The sequence below is a fragment of the Oncorhynchus clarkii genome, chromosome 4 (genome assembly GCF_045791955.1).
Source record: "Oncorhynchus clarkii lewisi isolate Uvic-CL-2024 chromosome 4, UVic_Ocla_1.0, whole genome shotgun sequence".
Classification (NCBI taxonomy): domain Eukaryota; kingdom Metazoa; phylum Chordata; class Actinopteri; order Salmoniformes; family Salmonidae; genus Oncorhynchus; species Oncorhynchus clarkii.
Window position 1 is genome coordinate 30,631,194 of NC_092150.1, and position 21,137 is coordinate 30,652,330.

A 21,137-nucleotide genomic window follows, 5' to 3' on the forward strand; every position below is an offset into this window, starting at 1 on the left:
AACACATCAGCCAGCTGGTCTGCGCATGCTCTGAGGACTTGGCTAGGGATGCCGCCTGGGCTTGCAGCCTTGTGAGGGTTAACATGTTTAAATGTCTTACACAAGTCGGTCACGGAGAAGGAGAGCCCACAGTCTTTGGTAGCGGGCCAGGTCGGTGGCACTGTATTATCCTCAAAGTGGGCCAAGAAGGTGTTGTTTGGAAGCAAGACGTCGGTGTCCGTGACATGCTTGGTTTTCCTTTTCTAGTCCTTGATTGTCTGTAGACACCGCCACATACGTCTCGTGTCTGAGCCGTTGAATTACGACTCCACTTTGTCTCTATACTGACATTTTGCTTGTTTGATTTCCTTGACTGCCCTGTTTGTATTCTGGCATATTCCCAGTCGCCTTGCTATGTTTAAATGCGGTGGTAAGCGCTTTCAGTTTTGCACGAATGCTACCATCTATTACGATTTCTGGTTAGGGTAGGTTTTAATGTTATGATGTGTTAATGATGCTCGTTTGTTAGTATTAGCTAGCCATCGCTGAGGTAATTCACTAGCGTTGACGGAAGTTGTGAGACGGAAACAAACACAATCACCTTCAAATGGAACTGAGTTGAGTGGACGGGGCGAATACCCATTGTATCTGTTGTAAGATGGGTGCTTAAAGTTTTGGAAAAACATGATATTGATTAGACTTTTTTTCCAACCCACAATTTGCACCACTTCTGGACAACCGCCCACATATAGTGTATATATCAGATGACATGCTGCAAAACTTTAATAAAATTGCCAGACATATTTCTACACCACGATAAATCTATAGTGATGGGAGAAATAAATATCATCAACAACAACAAATTTTCTATTAGGAGTAATAAAAGGATACACAGTACAATGTCTTGTGGTATTTTGTAAGTGTAAACTATATGTTGACACAGTTCTAAGAGGGATGATACAATATCACAATATGTCTAAATACTAAGAATCTCTCTGTGAGAGGAGAATCCTAACTTGATATTTGTATGGATAACTCAAAAACGTTCACATGATTCAACATGTCATCGTGAGTTATTGAGTTACGCATTGAGATCTCAAGTTAGAACTTGAGGAATAATGGTTCCTTGGGTTCTAGCTACTGAAGAAAAACACAACTGTGTGTGTGTGTGTGTGTGTGTGTATCTGCGACGGCACGTGTGTGTGTTCTTCAGACAGAGTTCCGATGGCAGTGTGTGTACTGCATGTCGAGTAAGTCCTGGTAGATCTTGGAGTGGAGAAAGCGTGGGTAAGAGTCTTTCTCCATGAGGCTGTGGACCCTGGCCTGAACCTCATTCAGACTGGAGGGGGTGGGCTCCGCAAGGCTCTGCCTCATCACTTCCCGCGTACGGAAGTCTATGTTTACCTACAGAGACCAAGGAAGAGAAATGAAAATGTAGATATCCAAATCATCTTAGTGTGAATTTCCTATGAAACACTTGTTTGTGGACAGCATAAACATGATTATTAATCCTTATAATCAAAGTATGCAAAGAGTATTCATGTGTATCTAGCGGTAATATTGGGAGGTTGTGGATTAAAATGTTTATCTGACACATAGTAACCCCAAATTAAAATGAATCATAGCCTTTTGCATTGTTATTTAAGGCCAGGCACCACAGGTTGAAAATATATTTTTGCATATACAGTACTTTGGTCCATTAATATTTTCTATATTTTATCTTATTCTTACTCATCAAAAAGTATTTTACAAATAATTTCAAAGCTAATTTAATCACACATCATTTATAAGCCCATTTCATAGAGAATGTTACATGTTAATTTACTTTGATTTTTTTTCTTTTCTAGATGACATTTTCTTCTGAAAAATGTGCCAAAACGGCATTTTACCTATCTTTCTTTAGTATTTACAGATAGATGTGTGAATAAATACTTTAAAAAACAATCTATGTTTAAGTCCAGTCATGGAGTGTCTTAACAAAATGAAACACGAATATTTAGTCTTTCTTCATTCAGCGTCCAGAAAAAAATGTATTTGTGTGATATGCAAATATACACATATTTAATTAGAACACCTAATTTTCATATTTAATACAAAAAACTATTCGATTTCTGTACACTTTCAACTGGTAAAAGATTGTGATATGATTAAGGGGGAAAATACCCTATTAGGGTGTGGTGCCTGGCCTTAAAAGAGACAAAGTGAATATTTTGCATCATTAGTCATTTGATCAAACACAAACCTCTCTGGGAGCCTTGACATCGATAAACTCATTGTAGATCTTGTTAATTTTGGTCATCAGTTTAGCGGGAGTCTTGATTTTTTTATATTCCTCGCAGGCCATCCAGAACTCAATGTTCTCGTCGCTGAACTCCGTCTGGAGAAAAGCCTGGAAGGCAGCCAGGCCACCTAAGACACAAAACATCCATCAGATAGACAGATAGATAGATAGAAGGTCGGTCGGTCGGTCGGTCTGTCTGTCTGTCTGTCTGTCTGTCTGTCTGTCTGTCTGTCTGTCTGTCTGTCTGTCTGTCTGTCTGTCTGTCTGTCTTTACTTATTTACTTATTTACAAAGATCGATATTGTATCCCAGCACCTATTTCTGAACATGGGCCAGTTTCTTTGGAACTGATGTTTTTTTTCTTCACAGAGAGCAGCTGTAGATACTAACAGGGTTGTTTATCATGTGTTGATATTGTCTCAGATGCAGAGTGTGCTCTTGTTCTCAGCACAGGGAAGAGCTCTGTTATTAGAACATAAACATATGGCCCACAAACCTTCAATGAGCTTTTTGTCTTCATCAATCAAAGATAAGTGATCAATTTGTCTGACATCAATGAAAACACAGGAGGTCATATTTTGCAATCAGCCATGTCATGTTAACATGTTTTCTCCAGACTTTCTATCCCTCCTTCACTCCCTCCCTCCCTCTTTTCTCTTGCATTTATTTGCTTAACATTTTCCCAGCAGCAGCAGTAGAGTAGTCCATCAGGCCCTATCACCAACATTACTCACACACTCTCACTACACACTGGCTATAGGAAAATCACCAGGGACACTGTGACTGCACGCAGCCTTGTCAACACACAGTGTTCAAAATAAAAAAGCATTGAACTTAGCTTGGAGGAAGATTCTCTCGCCCTGCTTTATTCTTAAATATGTGTCCCAAAAAATATACAAAAATCTTGAGCTTTCTTATTTCTCCTAGATATAGGACAGACACTTCAAAACCTTATTCCCTATGACTGTCTTTTTCATTGAATGTGTTATTCAATGTGTTTGTATGGGCTGTAGTTATAAAGACCAAATTCAATATTCTATCAAATTATATTTAATTTACACTTTTTTTTTTTACCTAAAGGGGTGCTAAAATTCTAAATCAATTAGCTCAATTATCCATGGTATGACCATCTTAAAACAATTCCATATATTAGCTTGTATTTTTATAGGTTTTAATTAATTAGCCTCTTTAGGAATAGGCTATTATCTGGTAGTCAAGCAAAGGCCTTCCAATGTCTGAATGTACTGTAGGTCAGTGTTCATTTCTCACTCTCATTCGATTTTCCTTACAGAATGCAGAAATACACTACACAGAGAGAGCTAATGTACATATAAAGATTATAATTTAATATTGAAAAAAATAGATTTAGTTCAGCATCAAGGTCTCTTTACTCATTGCTAGGTCGCAGTTGTAAATGAGAACTTCTCAACTGGCCTACCTGGTTAAATAAAGGTGAAATAATTGTACAAATTGTGTTCGGTGAAACCGGTTACAGAAGTGTTTCCCTTTGTCCCCTTCTGTCTGAGGATAATATTTGTCAATTCCAGGAACAAGCAGACTGAGAGCCTAGACTTTCATGCAGCTAGGGTCATAAGAGGTTACGTGTGGATGTGACGTCAAACCATTATTGAAGTTTACACCAATTTGTCTATGTTATACAACAGCACCACCTGTTAAAGAGTTAGTAGAAGGGTTTACAGTACTGCTTGATTAACTCAATAAGAGACAAATGCTAATTTGAAACATTCACACATTACATTACAAATGACCATTAAGATAACATTACCATATGACTTGAGTTATGAGTATATCTCTAGTTTGGACAAAATATTATTGTAATATTAAAAAACAGCAAGTTGTTGTTCATTGACGCACTGAAAAATAAAATAAAATTGAACTAAAGTCAAGGTCGGTCGTCTGTCTTCCTACTGTGCAGTCTAGTTTTCCGCTCCCTGTGGAGAGCCTACAGCTATCACTCCCTTTTCTGTCCTTTTTGTCAGGTTATCTAGTGAGAGTGTATGTGCTAGTGAGAGAGAGAGAGAGAGAACACTGACAGTCTCTTCAGATGGCCTGTTATTATGAACACACTTAACCTGTCACGTGTGTGTGTGTGCCTGCACGTGAACGCTATGTGTGTGCTTGTGAGTCTGTGTGTGTGTTTGCATGTGTGTATTTGCACATGAACATGTGTGTTATTGTGTAATCCACAGAGAAGGTCACAACCAAGCGTGTGACTCATTGTGTGTTGAGGAGTAACACAATGAGTCACACATCAATAGCCAGACAGACAGCGGATCTTACATAAGAAGGGTTTAGGGGGAAAGAAATGGACTGATGTGGGGAGCGATCCTCAGATAGGAAACAGAAAGACAATCATGTTTTCAAAGGGAACAGAAGGGGTATAGAATGGGACTGAGGAAAAAAATGTAATCCGTACAGTTGCGTGGTTCGCTTCGCTAACAATGGCACGGACAGTTTTTTGGAGGGGTTGGTTGATAAAAAAATAAAATATTGTTTCCTCCTTATTTTGGTTCAATTTCTCATATCTAACTCTAAGGAGAAGGATTGACTGATACTTGTCAATAAAAAGGAACTTACACTTGTTCGAAAGAAGAACATCGAAGGAATCTGCCCACAGAACGACTTCATCTTTTGACAGCCTTGAAAAAAAGACAGAAAGATACAGTGACATGTTTTCAAATGTGTATGCAACCATGCAGATAAAGGCAATTCAACACACACACATTCATAGTTTAAGAGGTTGCTCAAAAAGAGTCTACACCATCTATCGCATAGTTTTATTACATACAGCTGAAGTCCGAAGTTTATATACACCTTAGCCAAATACATATAAACTGAGTTTTTCACAATTCCTGACATTTAATCTGAGTAAACATTCCCTGTTTTAGGTCAGTTAGTATCACCATTTTATTTTAAGAATGTGAGATGTCAGAATAATAATAGAGAGAATGATTTATTTCAGCTATTATTTCTTTAATTAAATTCCCAGTGGGTCAGAAGTCTACATACACTCAATTAGTATTTGGAAGCATTGCTTCAAATTGTTTAACTTAGATCAAATGTTTTGGGTAGCCTTCCACAAACTTCCCACAATAAGTTGGGTGAATTTTTTCCCATTCCTCCTGACAGAGCTGGCGTAACTGAGTCAGGTTTGTAGGCCTCCTTGCTCACACACACTATTTCAGTTCTGACCACACATTTTCTATGGGATTGAGGTCAGGGCTTTGAGATGGCCACTCCAATATCTTGACTTTGTTGTCCTTAAGCGATTTTGCCACAATTTTGGAAATATGCTTGGGGTCATTGTCCATTTGGAAGACCCATTTGCAACCAAGCTTTAACTTCCTGACTAATGTCTTGAGATGTTGCTTCAATATATCCACATAATTTTCCACCCTCATGATGACATCTATTTTGTGAAGTGCACCAGTCCCTTCTTCAGCAAAGCACCCCCACAACATGATGCTGCCACCCCCGTGCTTCACGGTTGGGATGGTGTTCTTTGGCTTGCAAGCCTCCCCCCTTTTCCTCCAAACATAACGATGGTCATTATGGCCAAACAGTTCTATTTTGGTTTCATCAGACCAGAGGACATTCCTCCAAAAAGTACAATATTTGTCCCCATGTGCAGTTGCAAACCATAGTCTGACTTTTTTATGGCGGTTTTGGAGCAGTGGCTTCTTCCTTGCTGAGCGGCCTTTCAGGTTATGTCGATTATAGGACTCATTTTACTGTGGATATAGATACTTTTGTACCTGTTTCCTCCAGCATCTTCACAAGGTCCTGTGCTGTTTTTCTGGGATTGATTTGCACTTTTTGCACCAAAGTATATTAATCTCTAGGAGACAGAACGTGTATCCTTCCTGAACGGTGTGACGGCTGCGTGGTCCCATGATGATTAGACTGCATACTAATGTTTGTACAGATGAGCGTGGTACCGTCAGGCGTTTGGAAATTGCTCCCAAGGATGAACCAGACTTGTGGAAACCTACCATTTTTTTCTGAGGTCTTGGCTGATTTCTTTTGATTTTCCTATGATGTCAAGCAAAGATGCACTGAGTTTGAAGGTAGGCATTGAAAGACATCCACAGGTACACCTTCAATTGAATCAAATGATGTCAATTAGCCTACCAGAAGCTTCTAAAACCATGACAAAGTTTTCTGGAATTTTCCAAGCTGTTTAAAGACACAATCAACTTAGTGTATGTAAACTTCTGACCCACTGGAATTGTGATACAGTGAATTATAAGTGAAATAATCTGTGTGTAAACAATTGTTGGAAAAATGACTTGCGCCATCCACAAAGTAGATGTCCTAACTGACTTGTTTAACAAGACATTTGTGGAGTGGTTGAAAAACATAAGTTCATGTAAACTTCCGACTTCAACTGTATGACATTTTTCTGGCATTGCGAGTAATAATACCTACATTCTATATCAATGGGAGGGACTGGAACAATGTCATCTGATGAAAATATCTACTTACTTTCGGCATCTGGTGGCCCTGTCCTGGGAAGGGGGCAGGAACTCAGTGAAGTCGGGGTATGAGTCAGACTTATTGGACAGGCAGCCTAGTCTGGTCTTCATGGTTCTACTCATATGAATGGGAGAATGGAATAGAAGCACACAAGAAAGTACCTCTCCTGATTACCATTCACATGACATGAAAACCTATGATATCAAATTTGGACTGTCCTCTGATGTAGAAATCCATCTTCACAGGTTATTTTTAGCTAACCAACATTTTATTTATTTATTTCACCTTTATTTAACCAGGTAGGCAAGTTGAGAACAAGTACTCATTTACAATTGCGACCTGGCCAAGATAAAGCAAAGCAGTTCGACACATACAACGACACAGAGTTACACATGGAGTAAAACAAACATACAGTCAATAATACAGTATAAACAAGTCTATATACGATGTGAGCAAATGAGGTGAGAAGGGAGGTAAAGGCAAAAAAAGGCCATGGTGGCAAAGTAAATACAATATATCAAGTAAAACACTGGATTGGTAGATTTGCAGTGGAAGAATGTGCAAAGTAGAAATAAAAATAATGGGGTGCAAAGGAGCAAAATAAATAAATAAAATAAATACAGTAGGGAAAGAGTTAGTTGTTTGGTCTAAATTATAGGTGGGCTATGTACAGGTGCAGTAATCTGTGAGCTGCTCTGACAGTTGGTGCTTAAAGCTAGTGAGGGAGATAAGTGTTTCCAGTTTCAGAGATTTTTGTAGTTCGTTCCAGTCATTGGCAACAGAGAACTGGAAGGAGAGGCGGCCAAAGAAAGAATTGGTTTTGGGGGTGACCAGAGAGATATACCTGCTGGAGCGCGTGCTACGGGTGGGTGATGCTATGGTGACCAGCGAGCTGAGATAAGGGGGGACTTTACCTAGCAGGGTCTTGTAGATGACATGGAGCCAGTGGGTTTGGCGACAAGTATGAAGCGAGGGCCAGCCAATGAGAGCGTACAGGTCGCAATGGTGGGTAGTATATGGGGCTTTGGTGACAAAACGGATTGCACTGTGATAGACTGCATCCAATTTGTTGAGTAGGGTATTAGAGGCTATTTTGTAAATGACATCGCCGAAGTCGAGGATTGGTAGGATGGTCAGTTTTACAAGGGGATGTTTGGCAGCATGAGTGAAGGATGCTTTGTTGCGAAATAGGAAGCCAATTCTAGATTTAACTTTGGATTGGAGATGTTTGATGTGGGTCTGGAAGGAGAGTTTACAGTCTAACCAGACACCTAGGTATTTGTAGTTGTCCACGTATTCTAAGTCAGAGCCGTCCAGAGTAGTGATGTTGGACAGGCGGGCAGGTGCAGGCAGCGATCGGTTGAAGAGCATGCATTTAGTTTTACTTGTATTTAAGAGCAATTGGAGGCCACCGAAGGAGAGTTGTATGGCATTGAAGGTTGCCTGGAGGGTTGTTAACACAATGTCCAAAGAAGGGCCAGAAGTATACAGAATGGTGTCGTCTGCATAGAGGTGGATCAGAGACTCAGATTTGACACACTGAACTCTATCAGAGTAGTATTTGGTGAACCAGGCGAGGCAATCATTTGAGAAACCAAGGCTATCGAGTCTGCCGATGAGGATGTGGTGATTGACAGTGTTGAAAGCCTTGGCCAGATCAATGAATACGGCTGCACAGTAATGTTTCTTATCGATGGCGGTTAAGATATCGTTTAGGACCTTGAGCGTGGCTGAGGTGCACCCATGACCAGCTCTGAAACCAGATTGCATAGCAGAGAAGGTATGGTGAGATTCGAAATAGTCGGTAACCTGTTTGTTGACTTGGCTTTCGAAGACCTTAGAAAGGCAGGGTAGGATAGATATAGGTCTGTAGCAGTTTGGGTCAAGAGTGTCCCCCCCTTTGAAGAGGGCAAGTACAGGGAACATGTACACCTACAGCTCTAAACATAGTCTTCTAGGAAAGTGCTCAGATCTAAACCTCCTGCCTGTAGTCACTATGCTGATGGGTCAGTCATGAGCAAGGCCATGGCCTGTGGATCAGTGTATTGATCCATCCAATGACTACATTATTAAATGTTTGCATCCAGGTGTTCAGATGTTGGAAGTGGGAGAGCACAGTTTCAGGATGTGCCTCATGAAGTTTACTTACACATCACTTCACATTTGTTTAATATGCACCGACCTGTTGACACATAGTAATTTGCCTTCGACATATTTCTACTTACTCACTCACACTACATATCACACAATCAATCTGTTCAATGTTTTTTCTATGGTGTATCATGGACACCGGTTGTTGATGTAATCATCAAATGAATGAAATGGCCAGTAAATGTCCTACCTGACTTATCAAACAGTAACGTTTCATATCATCACCTATTGTCCAGCTGCTGTAGGATTAGACAGATCAGACAGACAGACATATTGATGGATCTGATTAGAGTCATTGCTCTAAAGAGACACACCAGATAGACATAGAAAGCAGGTGTAGCTCCATATGGAGAAGCCAACATGAATACCCATCAGCTAGCTACCAGAGAACATCCAATCTGGATAGTGAGCCACAAGCCTCTCTACCATGCACCTATTTCCCCTGATAACACGCACACCAAACACTGCTGAGTGCTCAATATGCCAAAATGGAATGAGAGGAATGAGTTCCCCCATCTGTAGTTAGTTACATCAGTGACATGATCAGTGACATGATCTCCATCCCATTGGTGGGTAAATTGTTAGAGTACTCAGTGTTGCTTTGCCTCTTGGTGTTATTGGAATGGTCAGTCAAGCTTCTGTAATCCAAGGACTCCTCTTTTAAATAACTGGTGTTTGCAGTATTTCTCTGCTGGCGAATAAAGAGAGAGGGGTTGTCTGGTCTTTTTATACTTATGAACAACAGGGTAGTTAGTGTAAGTATTACTTCCTTTGGTGATCATTACCCTAAAGCCAGATGCCCCCGGTAGTCCCACTACAATATCAACAAACTGCTTGTATCACAAAAGCTTTTCCTTTTTCAATAAGCTTGATTCCTACAGGCCACTATATTGCAAAACAATATATATTGTTGGTTAAGATGGTTTAGTTGGATGGAACATGGTGCTGCTAGAAACACTGAGGTTGTTGGTTTGATTCATGAATGTGCTACCATACATACAGAATATATGAGTTAATTCTAGGGCACCTTGGATAAAATTGTCTGCTAAAATGTATTATATTACTATTGTATTTCAGCATCTATCTAAACTAACACTTCCTCTACAGAGAAACATTGGTGGGTGTTGGAGGAGGCGTCATGGAGGATTGTTTTGGCGTCTGCTGTAATTGGTCAAATTGCATGCAAAAATCACTTTAATAGGCCTTCTCATCATGCACTCTTAAGATGCCACTCATAGATTCCATCTAGGCAGAGCAGGTTTATTAGAACACTTTGTGTGTGTGTGTTTGTGTGTGTTGTGTGTGTGTTAAATTCAGGCTGTAACACAACAGAATGTGGAAAAAGTCAAGGGGTGTGAATACTTTCTGAAGGCATTGTAGGTAGAGAACATTGAACAGAACAAGACTGTGTAAATAACTCAATTTGGACAAAATTGCAGATATAACCTTATAGTCCCAAGCTCTCGAAATGTCCCTTGACTATATACAGATCAGTATCAGCTGTGATAATTCTCTAAGATCCCTAAACTGAAAGTCCTCAACGATTATAGACCTGTTGCCCTCACGTCAATAGAGATAATAACAGAACAGCTGTTGGACTCCATCCAATTCACCTACAAAGCAGCACGGATTACAGAGGACACTCTGTTATTCTTCATGCACATCCTGCACCAGCACTTGGATACACCAAAATCATATGCCTTGATTCTGATCCTGGTCTTCTCTTCAGCATTCAACACCATTCAACCACATCTCCTTCTGCAAAAACGTATGGACAACAGCTACATCATCAGATGGGTTGACAGCGTCCTGAATAACCTCCCTCAAACAATGAGGGTGAACTCTGCCCTTTCCCATTCCATACCCAGCAACACAGTTGTCCCCAAGGAAGTGTCATTTCACCAGTTCTCTTCATATTGTTTACAAATTACGCAAAGCCATGCTCTGCCACACCATCAAATTTGCAGATGGCACAGCCATGGTCGGAATAATGTTAGGCATTCAAGAACACAACTACAGACAAGAAATACACACATTCACAGAATGGAGCAACAATCACTCACTACAGCTAGACGTCCAAAAATATATATATTTATATCTCCAACTTCCAAACAAAAGCTGAGGATCTGGAACTGGTCAAAATCAACACAGAAAATATCGACACTGTAAAAGCATACCACTCCCTGGGAACAATCCTCGACTCTACACTAACCTGGAATTCTAACCCAAAAGCAATATTCAAAAAAGGACAACAAAGACTGCACTTCCTCAGTAAAATTCAATGTTTAGAACACAATACTCCATCTCTTCTATAAGGCATTCATCTAAAGCATTCTCACCTTCTGTTTCCTTGACTGGTATAGTTCACTCTCAATAACAAACACCCACACAATTCGCAAAACTGTCAACATCTCAAGCAAAGTCTGCTGTGTCAAGTGCCAAAGCATATCATGATAAAACCAGAACCATCTACAAAGCCAGACACATCAATAAAGACATCACACACCTGCTGTACAACCAGTACATTACAAACATTACAGTCCGGCCAAAGACTCAAAATCCCACTCTATTCCAAACAAAAACAGATTCCTGAACACATACATTTTCAAAACAAATAACATTTTATTTGTCACATGGTTTGTAAAGAATAGGTGTAGACTAACAGTGAAATGCTCACTTACGGGCCCTTCCCAACAATGCAGAGAGAAAAATAAAAACCAAATAATAACACAAGGAATAAATACACAATGAGTAACGATAACTTAGCTATATACACAGGTTACCAGTTCAGAGTAGATGTGCCGAAGTACGAGGTCATTGAGATACAGTAGATCAAGTTGAAGTTGGAAGTTAACATACAACTAGGTTGGAGTCATTAAAACACGTTTTTTCAACCACTCCACAAATGTCTTGTTAACAAACTATAGTTTTGGTAAGTCGGTTAGGACATCTACTGTGTGCATGACACAAGTCATTTTTCCAACAATTGTTTACAGACTGATTATTTCACTTATAAGTCACTGTATCACAATTCCAGTGGTTTAGAAGTTTATATACTGTACACTAAGTTGACTGTGCCTTTATTAAACAGCTTGGAAAATTCCAGAAAATTATGTCCTGGCTTTAGAAGCTTCTGATAGGCTAATTGACATACTTTTAGTTAATTGGAGGTGTACCTGTGGATGTATTTCAAGACCTCAGAAAAATTATAGACTTCCACAAGTCTGGTTCATCCTTGGAAGCAATTTCCAAACGCCTGAAGGTACCACGTTCATTTGTACAAACAATAGTACGCAAGTATAAACACCATGGGACCATGCAGCCGTCATACCGCTCAGGAAGGACACACGTTCTGTCTCCTAGAGATGAATGTACTTTTGTGCGAAAAGTGCAAATCAATCCCAAAGGACCTTGTGAAGATGCTGGAGGAAACAGGTACAAAAGTACCTATATCCACAGTAAAACAAGTCCTATTTTCGACATAACCTGAAAGGCCACTCTGCAAGGAAGAAGCCACTGCTCCAAAACCGCCATAAAAAAAGCCAGACTACGGTTTGGAACTGCAAATGGGGACAAAGATCGTACTTTTTGGACAAATGTCCTCTGGTCTGATGAAACAAAAATAGAACTGTTGGGGCGGTATGCGAATTGGAGTGGGTCCAGGGTGTCTAGGATAATAATGTTGATGTGAGCCACGACCAGCCTTTCAAAGCATTTCATGGCTACAGATGTGAGTGCGTTGGGGCTATAGGAATTTAGATAGGTAACCTTGGCATATTTGGCAAAGGTACTGTGGTAGTCTGCTTGAAACATTTAGGTATTACAGACTGGGCAGAGGAGAATGGGAGGAACACCCCAATTATAGGTGTGCCAAGCTTGCAGCGTCATACCCAAGAAGACTCTAAAAACTTGCTTTTGCTTCGTCATTATGGGGTGTTGAAATTGATGAGGAAAAAAAACAATTGAATCAATTTCAGAATAAGGCAAAATGTGGAAAATGTCAAGGGGTATGAATACTTTCTGAATGCGGTGGTAAATAGACAGCTATGAGAAATATAGATGAAAAGTATAGATGAAAACTCTCTTGGTAATTAATGTGTGTATGTATTACTGATTCCTGCTAGTAGCTCACTAGTCCCTATGAGGTGTCTAGTTATACAGGTTATGAGCTCTGTATGCAATTAGTTGTTGGTAGAGAAGTCGAGAAAACAAGCAAGGTTCAACACGACCACGCTATTATCCCACACTCAGTCTCTGTGGTTCATTTGAGCCCCCAAATGAGCTGTCTGTGTCTAGCTCAACGCTTTTCATTCCCTATGGAGGAGTATGGGAATGATACAGTATTGCTGTGCGATAGGAGCGCGACATAATTGCCTATTTCATCTCAGAGTTTATACAGAGACAGAACATATAAACCCAGTTGTTGAAAAACAAAATACTGAACAACAATAAGTATTTTTGCATGCCGTGGCCTAATACCAATAGCTCCAAATTATACAGCACATACAGCATTATCGTCACAATAAAATGTGAATGGAGGCGTTTTCCAGGTGGAATTTCTATGCTCATTTACGACAGATCAGCTTTACGACAGATCTGATTTATAATGGGAAACATGCTTATGTACTGTAAAGGGTGCGCCTAGTTTATAAATCTCAATATTTTTGTACCTGCGCAGACTTTTCAGAAATCTTCATCCAAATTGAGGTTAGTGATCGCTGTTCTGATGTCCAGAAGCTGTTTTTGGTCATAGGATGGCAGAAACATTATGTAAAGACAAGTTACGATCAGCGAAAAAAAGCACAAAAAATAGCAGAATTGGTCAGGAGTTATGCACTGACATAACTCCAAACTTTCAGTCTTCATCCATAAGTTTGAAGTACGTCTTGTGATATGTGTTGTCTGTAAATGGAGTGTTGTATGTCCTGTGCTTTGATTTTGTGTATGTTTGCCAGGAACTGCTGTATGTTGCCAGATGACTTTCCCCTAGAGGGACAATAAAGTATTAAATCAATCAATCTCTGCAGTGGAAAGCAGAACTGTGTTTTCACGTTTTCTCTGCTCTGTAGTGAGCTGAATCTCTTCACCTACATTGGGTGGGAACACGTGCCCGTCTGCCTGCCTGCAGAGCTATTTATAAAGTTCTGTGACAAATCTGTGTAGTCAGGGGTAAGCCACTTAATGTTCTATTCAGCCATGCAGCAGGCACAGACTTCTGGAGGGGCTGCTATAAAAAGAATTCCAAATTTGAACATGTCAGTTTCCTCATTCATTTTTTATAGAACAACATTCGCAATTCCTTTAAAAAGATGCCTGGTTGCTGAAAAGGGATCCTGAAAGTACTGGGTCTAAAAATTCCCTTTGATGTTGTTTTGGTACCTTACGGTATTTTGACTTTTTCCTGTGCCATGGTTTTCTTGTTCTTAGTGTGGAGAATGTAGTTGGAGAGCAGATCCTGGTATGTCCATCTGTCAAGGAAACATCATTGGCCTTGACATTTGGCCATGAACATGTATCGGTTCAAATCAGTGTATTGTTTGTTGGAATACCACTGCAGGGTATAAAACACTGCATGAATAACCAACCTGGTCTCAGAGCATTTCATAGTATTCTGTACTTATATGATATGTTACATATCATGGTATGTATTAATTTGTGAATGTCCATCACCAATTTCATTTGATATCTTACGAATTAATTTGTAATATATGTTATGAATATGCAAAACGTACAATATGCTACAAATTTGTTAAAAGTGGTATATCATACAAATTTTCAAATGGTACAGTATGTTACAAATTAGAAAAACATACAATATGTTAGGAATTTGCAAAACATACAACAGGTTAAGAATTTGCTAAACGTGTTATATGTTACAAACTTCCAAATGTACAATAGGCTAGGGGTTAAGTTTAAGAGTTAGGTTGCAGGGTCAAGGGAAGGGTAAATGTTAAGGAAAGGTTTAGCTTACATGCGGAGTAGTTACAAAGTAGCAAGCAGTTGTTGAGATTTGACCGGAATTTTTGGGCTACTAGATGTTTGCGTTTTACACCGAACCATCCACCATGACCAAGCACCCAACTTACATTTTTTCCTTAATAATCTTAGTGCGGAAATCCTGCTTCCCGGGATCAAATTCGACAACATCCGGTGAATTCAGAGCGCGCCAAATTCTAAATAAAAAATTATAGTATTAAACATTAATGAAAATACAAGTGTCTTACATCGTTATTCTGTTATTCTGCGCTCTGGATATTAGAATGGCCAAGTCAGTCCAGACCTGAATCCAATCGAGAATCTGTGGAAAGAACTGAAAACTGCTGTTCACAAATGCTCTCCATCCAACCTCACTGAGCTCGAGCTGTTTTGCAAGGAGGAATGGGAAAAAAATGTCAGTCTCTCGATGTGCAAAACTGATAGAGACTTACCCCAAGCGACTTACAGCTGTAATCGCAGCAAAAGGTGGCGCTACAAAGTATTAACTTAAGGGGGGTGAATAATTTTGCACGCCCAATTCTTCAGTTTTTGATTTGTTAAAAACGTTTGAAATATCCAATAATTGTCGTTCCACTTCATGATTGTGTCCCACTTGTTGTTGATTCTTCACAAAAAAATACAGTTTTATATCTTTATGTTTGAAGCCTGAAATGTGGCAAAAGGTCGCAAAGTTCAAGGGGGCCGAATACTTTCGCAAGGCACTGTAAATACACATATCATACACATAACGTTAGCTAGCGAGCCAGCCAGCTAACTTAAGCTAGCTAACAGTACACTTGAAATGAAAAAGTATTTCTGACAAAATTAGAAACGTGCAATATCTGAAAATGTCGGTAGATAGACTATCTTTACCCATATACATGGATGGACACTTCTCCCTCTCTATCACAGATGCCATGGTTGCCCTTAGTTTGAATCCTGCGAGAGGTGTTTTATACAACAGCCTTCTGTGTGATCTCTTTTCGACTCCGTCTGCATATTTTATCCAACTCCTTAGATATCAAACTCTAATTCCACTGATTTCAAAACTCGGTCCTCCAGAAAGTGGAGCGCAACACTTATGCACTTGTACTATGTGATATCTTTCAAAAAAGCTGCGTTAGAAAGGATTACCTACACATACTGACCAGCTCATATTATAGACAGAAGTGCGCTACATGGCAGACCAATGCAAACTCATCTCTCGGCATGCCCAGCCCACTCATTATCGCCGCTAATCATGGCTAGCAGGAAGGTTGGTTCCTTTTTCTGTGGCTAAACCAATTTGCCCTGTAACTTAACAATTGTATTCGTATTTACAGATGGCATACACATTTGATATTAAGGCACATGAAAGTTCACATATTCCCGAAGACATTTTTGCCCAAAAACACATATGATAAAGAAAAGTTTACGTTCAAATGACTTTCCTGTGAAGTATTGACGCGCGACATATGCCTAGTTTCACATATCATACTAAATCAAGTGTTTCTGATTTATGTACAGAATAATACAAAATGCTCTGAGTCCAGGTTGGAATAACCACCCTGTTGACTTGGTGCAAGCAGTTTCCCACCATGCAGAGTTTCTCTTTGTTGCTAAAGTACAGTATTATCTAAACGTTGCATTAGGTATGGAGAGAAGCAATTGCTGCAATCACTTATTTCCTGTGTGAGTTAAACATCATGGGAACACTGAATAATTCGGTGTCCTTTATATTTATTGTGTGTATCTGTATGTGTGTCCACTTTTGCATAAGGGTATGCGCATGCACACATTTGGATACCGTCTGTGTCCCTGTCCGAAAGATGAGTGCCAGTGCTGAAACCTTACCAGGCTGTTTATGGGCTATTTCTGGCCTTACAGACCTATGCTGCTCTGCTGTCTTTGTTTAAGGCTGGGGTTGTCTGCCTGTCCCTGCCCTGCTCTGTCTATCCGTCTATCTGTCTGATGTCCAGTTTGTCTCCGAGGGGCAAACTTGAATCTGTTTGAACTGATTCCATTCTTCTCTCTACCCTCTTTCCATCCCTACCTATATCTCTCACATCCCTATTTGTGTATGTGTTGCCACTGCCAACGGTTACCCTTCATGAACATTGTTATGTGGACCCCCAGCTATCATGCTTTTATACACAGAGGCATTGACCTTACCCCCTCAGGTAATCTAACTCTAAAATTAGCCCTGTTGTCTGTTCTGCAGGCTGCAGCTTGCTGTCTCACTGATGTCCTTGCCTTGTTATGCCAGCTTTGCAGTGTACACAACTGAGTGTAGGCTATCTCTATACACTCTCATAGAGTAGACCTGATCCTGATAAACACATCAGCCCCGATGCATGGCGCACCTCGACAGGCATGGGGTAAAGCCAGTCTCATTTCATCAAACTGACACTGTCTATCTATTTTTACCCTAGCTCTCTTCAGGCACAGTGATGTACGATCATATTAATGTCACTTTTGTTCTACAGAGAGGTTGATTTTCATGTGTGCTGCTGCCCAGTAGGCTACAATTGAATCTAATGCACTCATTACCATTTCAAATAAGAAAAATTAAGACACACTCGCATGCACACCCACGCAAACACACACACACATTCACTGCCCCCTGGAGGTGGAAGTTGGGGACTGAGGCATATGTCACAAGGGCAGTAAGGACCCTGAGTAAGGCCATATACCCATCCAGCCCTGAGTGATGAGAACAGTTCTATTTCAACTAAATATATGCACAGAGTGACCATGTTAATGGGGACATTTGGATGTAATATTGGCTAAAAATAACATTGTGCGGAGCATCACAGCATGCAATTTATAATTACATTTTAGGCTTTCGTTTTCATCTCTGTTTCAGAATCATTGTACGGTTTACAACGAGCACAGACATGGGCTTCGTTATTCAACCTTAGCACAACAAAACTACATTTATTTGTTCATTTGCTCTGGAATCATGGAAAGGTGATAATACAGCCAGGTCGTTCAAGACTGATGTTGAAATTAAACATCTATCCATGTCCTAAGGATGATGGAAAATGGCTTCAAAGCGTGGGTTGTACTACAGCATTGTGGGCTGAGGTGGATGGAGGTGGTGGACTCTGGATCAGAAGGTTGTGTGTTCGATTCCAGTCTCGGACACTGTTTAATTTATTTTTAATTTAAATTTTTGGTTTTAACCTCTGAAAGTCTAAGACGTTGGGGGGGGTTGGGGGGGTACTAAGCTAACATATGGAATTTTTTAAAGATGGTCATATCATGGATCATTGGGCTATTTGATTAAGAATTCGAGGACCCCTTTTGGTATAAAAATTAGGTTGAATTTGTTTTTGATAAAATATTTAATTTGGCCTTTACTACCATAGCCCCTACAAACGCATTGAATAACACAGTTCTAAATGGCAAAAAAAGACTATCAAAAATAAAATCATAAGGAATAAGGTTTTTACGTGTCTAGGAGATGTAAGAAAGTGAAGGAAATATTTTTTGGCACATATTTAACACAAATCTTCCTCCGTACTTCCATTCGTTTGCATGGGTTACCTTCAGACGAGTCTCGTGACACCATTGCGTTCGTGCAAGTCTCCCCTTTCCATAGATCATAATAGTTTGTATGCTAAACCGTTCGGACGCTACAGACCTTTAATTGAGAAGACCAATTTTCGGGATGTCTCATGGTCTGACTAACACCGCTGTAGCTTGGCTACCTTCGACTGCAGATGCGGAAGGGCGACATGGGCGGATGAGGTGGATTGAGACACAGCCCATGCAGATTTCTCTATCTTAAACTGACGGATTTTGATGAGGATTTTTTTACTGTGTTACTGAGATTGATGCACCTGTGCATCGATGGACTCTTAAGGATGAACCATATCCCAAACCTTAACCATTCAGAATGACAGCCAAAACCTAATCCTTAACTTCGAAATTTGACGTTTGGTGAAATGGAACGATACAGAGCAACAGGAGCAACAAAAACACGTAGAAATATTATGTTTGGAGCAACTATGAAATTTGACATTTAAAGAACGTGGATCAACATCTAATTATGCAGTGAATATGTGAGATCTTATTGGATAATAACCACTGGGCAGATGATTATGAAGTAGATGATTACAAGTTTGAACTTTGCCCTTCTTTTGTTATTTTTTTAAATGGTATTTTCTGCTGAGTCAGAAATTATGCTCTTAATCCTGACTTTAGGTTTTTATGTAATCAATGTATTTGGGGGATTAGGTTTGCAAACCACTCTATCCAGACTGAATAAGCTTGACAGCTCATTCTGTTGAAAGCTTTCACAGTTACTAACCCTTTGTAGGGTCATTTGGCTTAAAAATACTGTAGCTGCATCTAGATTTAGGTAGCTATAGCGGTTTTCTCTTTCAAATGCACACTTTTTGGATGTAGATGTTCATATAATGTTTCTGAGTTGAGAGTGGCCAGGCAGAATCTCTGTTTGATTAGGGGCAGGTTTTTGGGTAATATATGCTGAAAAGGGTGGGAGGAGTACTGAGATGTAAGGGACAAGGGAGGAGTGGAGAGATGAGAGGGAGGGAGGAACGAAATTGATTATTTCTGTACCCAAGGATGATAAATATTTGTTGGATTACCCTTGTGTGATAAATGATAAAGAGGTGAGATAATGATTGAGATAGAAGAGAGTGAGAGAGAGTTGTTAAACCTGTAGGTGGGATTTGTGGGTGCTTCAAATCCCCTCTGTCTGTAGCTCCTCCACTGTCTGACATTTTTTTTTTTTTTTTTACCTTTATTTAACCAGGCAAGTCAGTTAAGAACAAATTCTTATTTTCAATGACGGCCTGGGAACAGTGGGTTAACTGCCTGTTCAGGGGCAGAACGACAGATTTGTACCTTGTCAGCTCGGGGGTTTGAACTCGCAACCTTCCAGTTACTAGTCCAACGCTCTAACCACTAGGCTACCCTGCCCCCGCCCCTGACATACACGCACACATACTACAATTTCTAAATGTGTGAACAATGCACTGCTGATGTAAATAAGCAATAACCAAAACCAAACTATATTTGGAGCAGTAAATAAACGATCTTCTCATGTCTCTAACAGTGTGTTTCCAGATGATGACAGTTATCTGTCCTGTAAACGAACCGTCTCCATCTTTTCTATTTTGGTGATCAGACACATTGACAGCAGATGTACATAACGACAGTCTGCTTCCCATCCTTTATCCATAGTGGACTTAAGTAATGTAGCGATCTACTAGTAAGATGAATATGGATGATGTTTTACCTTAGCCCTCTTGTGTATTTGATCAGCGCAGGTGGACACTTTCTCTCTTTTCCTCCCCAGCGTACGTTTGAGAGGAACAAGCCGCTATTTATCCACGTCGGTGTGTGCGTGAGTGTGTGTTTGTCTGTGATGGCACTCCTCTTTGTGTGGCGATTATATCTGCTGTTACTATTACAATTGCCGTAAGTAGGAGGCTAGGAGCCACGCAGCATGCTCATCAGTGTGAAAACGTGGTAGGGGGGAAAGGAAACGGGGCGAAGGGGTTAGGAAGAGGGAGAAACAGAGAAGGAGGGAAAGGCAGAGAACATTGTTAATGCACAGAGAACCCATACAGAAAATCCACATGATTTCACGTGAACATTCACGTGAAATCATGTGAAAACTTATTTTTGGAACCCTTCACTTGAAATCACGTTTTCATATGTTTAGTTTCATGTAATCATATATTGATTTACATGTTGTCACATTAACTTCACATGAAAACGTGTGAAAACATGTTTTTGGAACAATTCATATCTGATCAAGTGAAATGCATGTGTTTTTGCGGTAAGGGAATTCTCTGAAGACAAGCCAAGCTCTAGCAGAGTGGTTGTTTAGATGATGTATGGCTATAAATATACAGTGGCTAAATAGAAATATACTTTTCTGGACAGAGGCTATATAAAAACAGTTCTAGACTGGATCTTTATAAAAAATAATATACTGTTCTAGGCACTGTAGGGATAAAAGGTGGGACAGAAACATTGTTCAGCTGATAGAAGATAATAATGATGCTGGAAGATGGAATTAAGCTGTAAGGTTGTGCGCTGAGAGTCGGGAAGCAAGTTCAGGAAGTGAGCGTTTGTAATGAAAAACGCAACATAATCCAAAACAAGAAACTCGAAAAACGCACTGACATGAAACTGAAACAATGACGCCTGGCAAAGGAACCAAGGGGAGTGACATACTGTATACAGTTGAAGTCGGATGTTCACATACACCTTAGCCAAATACATTTAACCTCAG

General features: G+C 39.9%; 1 protein-coding gene across 3 annotated transcripts; it reads right to left on the bottom strand.

Moving 5' to 3' along the window:
- Positions 1–702: 702 nt before the first annotated feature.
- Positions 703–20,237, bottom strand: LOC139407665 (regulator of G-protein signaling 8-like). Of its 3 annotated transcripts, none has more exons than XM_071151509.1 (5): positions 20,133–20,237; positions 6,767–6,871; positions 4,859–4,920; positions 2,222–2,388; positions 703–1,383 (listed from the first exon to the last, which is right to left on the bottom strand). In XM_071151509.1, exons 2-5 carry the CDS (start codon positions 6,865–6,867, stop codon positions 1,189–1,191), a joined length of 525 nt encoding a protein of 174 aa, XP_071007610.1. In that variant the 5' UTR covers positions 6,868–6,871; positions 20,133–20,237; the 3' UTR covers positions 703–1,188. The 3 variants fall into 3 exon arrangements, with proteins under 3 accessions (XP_071007610.1, XP_071007608.1, XP_071007607.1); XM_071151507.1 differs by lacking the exon at positions 20,133–20,237 and adding an exon at positions 14,288–14,374; XM_071151506.1 differs by lacking the exon at positions 20,133–20,237 and having other exon boundaries at positions 6,767–6,879.
- Positions 20,238–21,137: the final 900 nt, after the last annotated feature.

What these genes read in the sequence shown, in the direction of transcription:
- LOC139407665 (XM_071151506.1), bottom strand. Translation starts at nt 6,879, where the DNA reads ATGAGTAGAACCATGAAGACCAGACTAGGCTGCCTGTCCAATAAGTCT. An exon ending in TGTTCTTCTTTCGAACAAGT is followed by an intron (nt 2,389 to 4,858) that starts GTAAGTTCCTTT and finishes TTTGTGTCTTAG; the next exon opens with GTGGCCTGGCTGCCTTCCAG. An exon ending in ATGTCAAGGCTCCCAGAGAG is followed by an intron (nt 1,384 to 2,221) that starts GTTTGTGTTTGA and finishes TGGTCTCTGTAG; the next exon opens with GTAAACATAGACTTCCGTAC.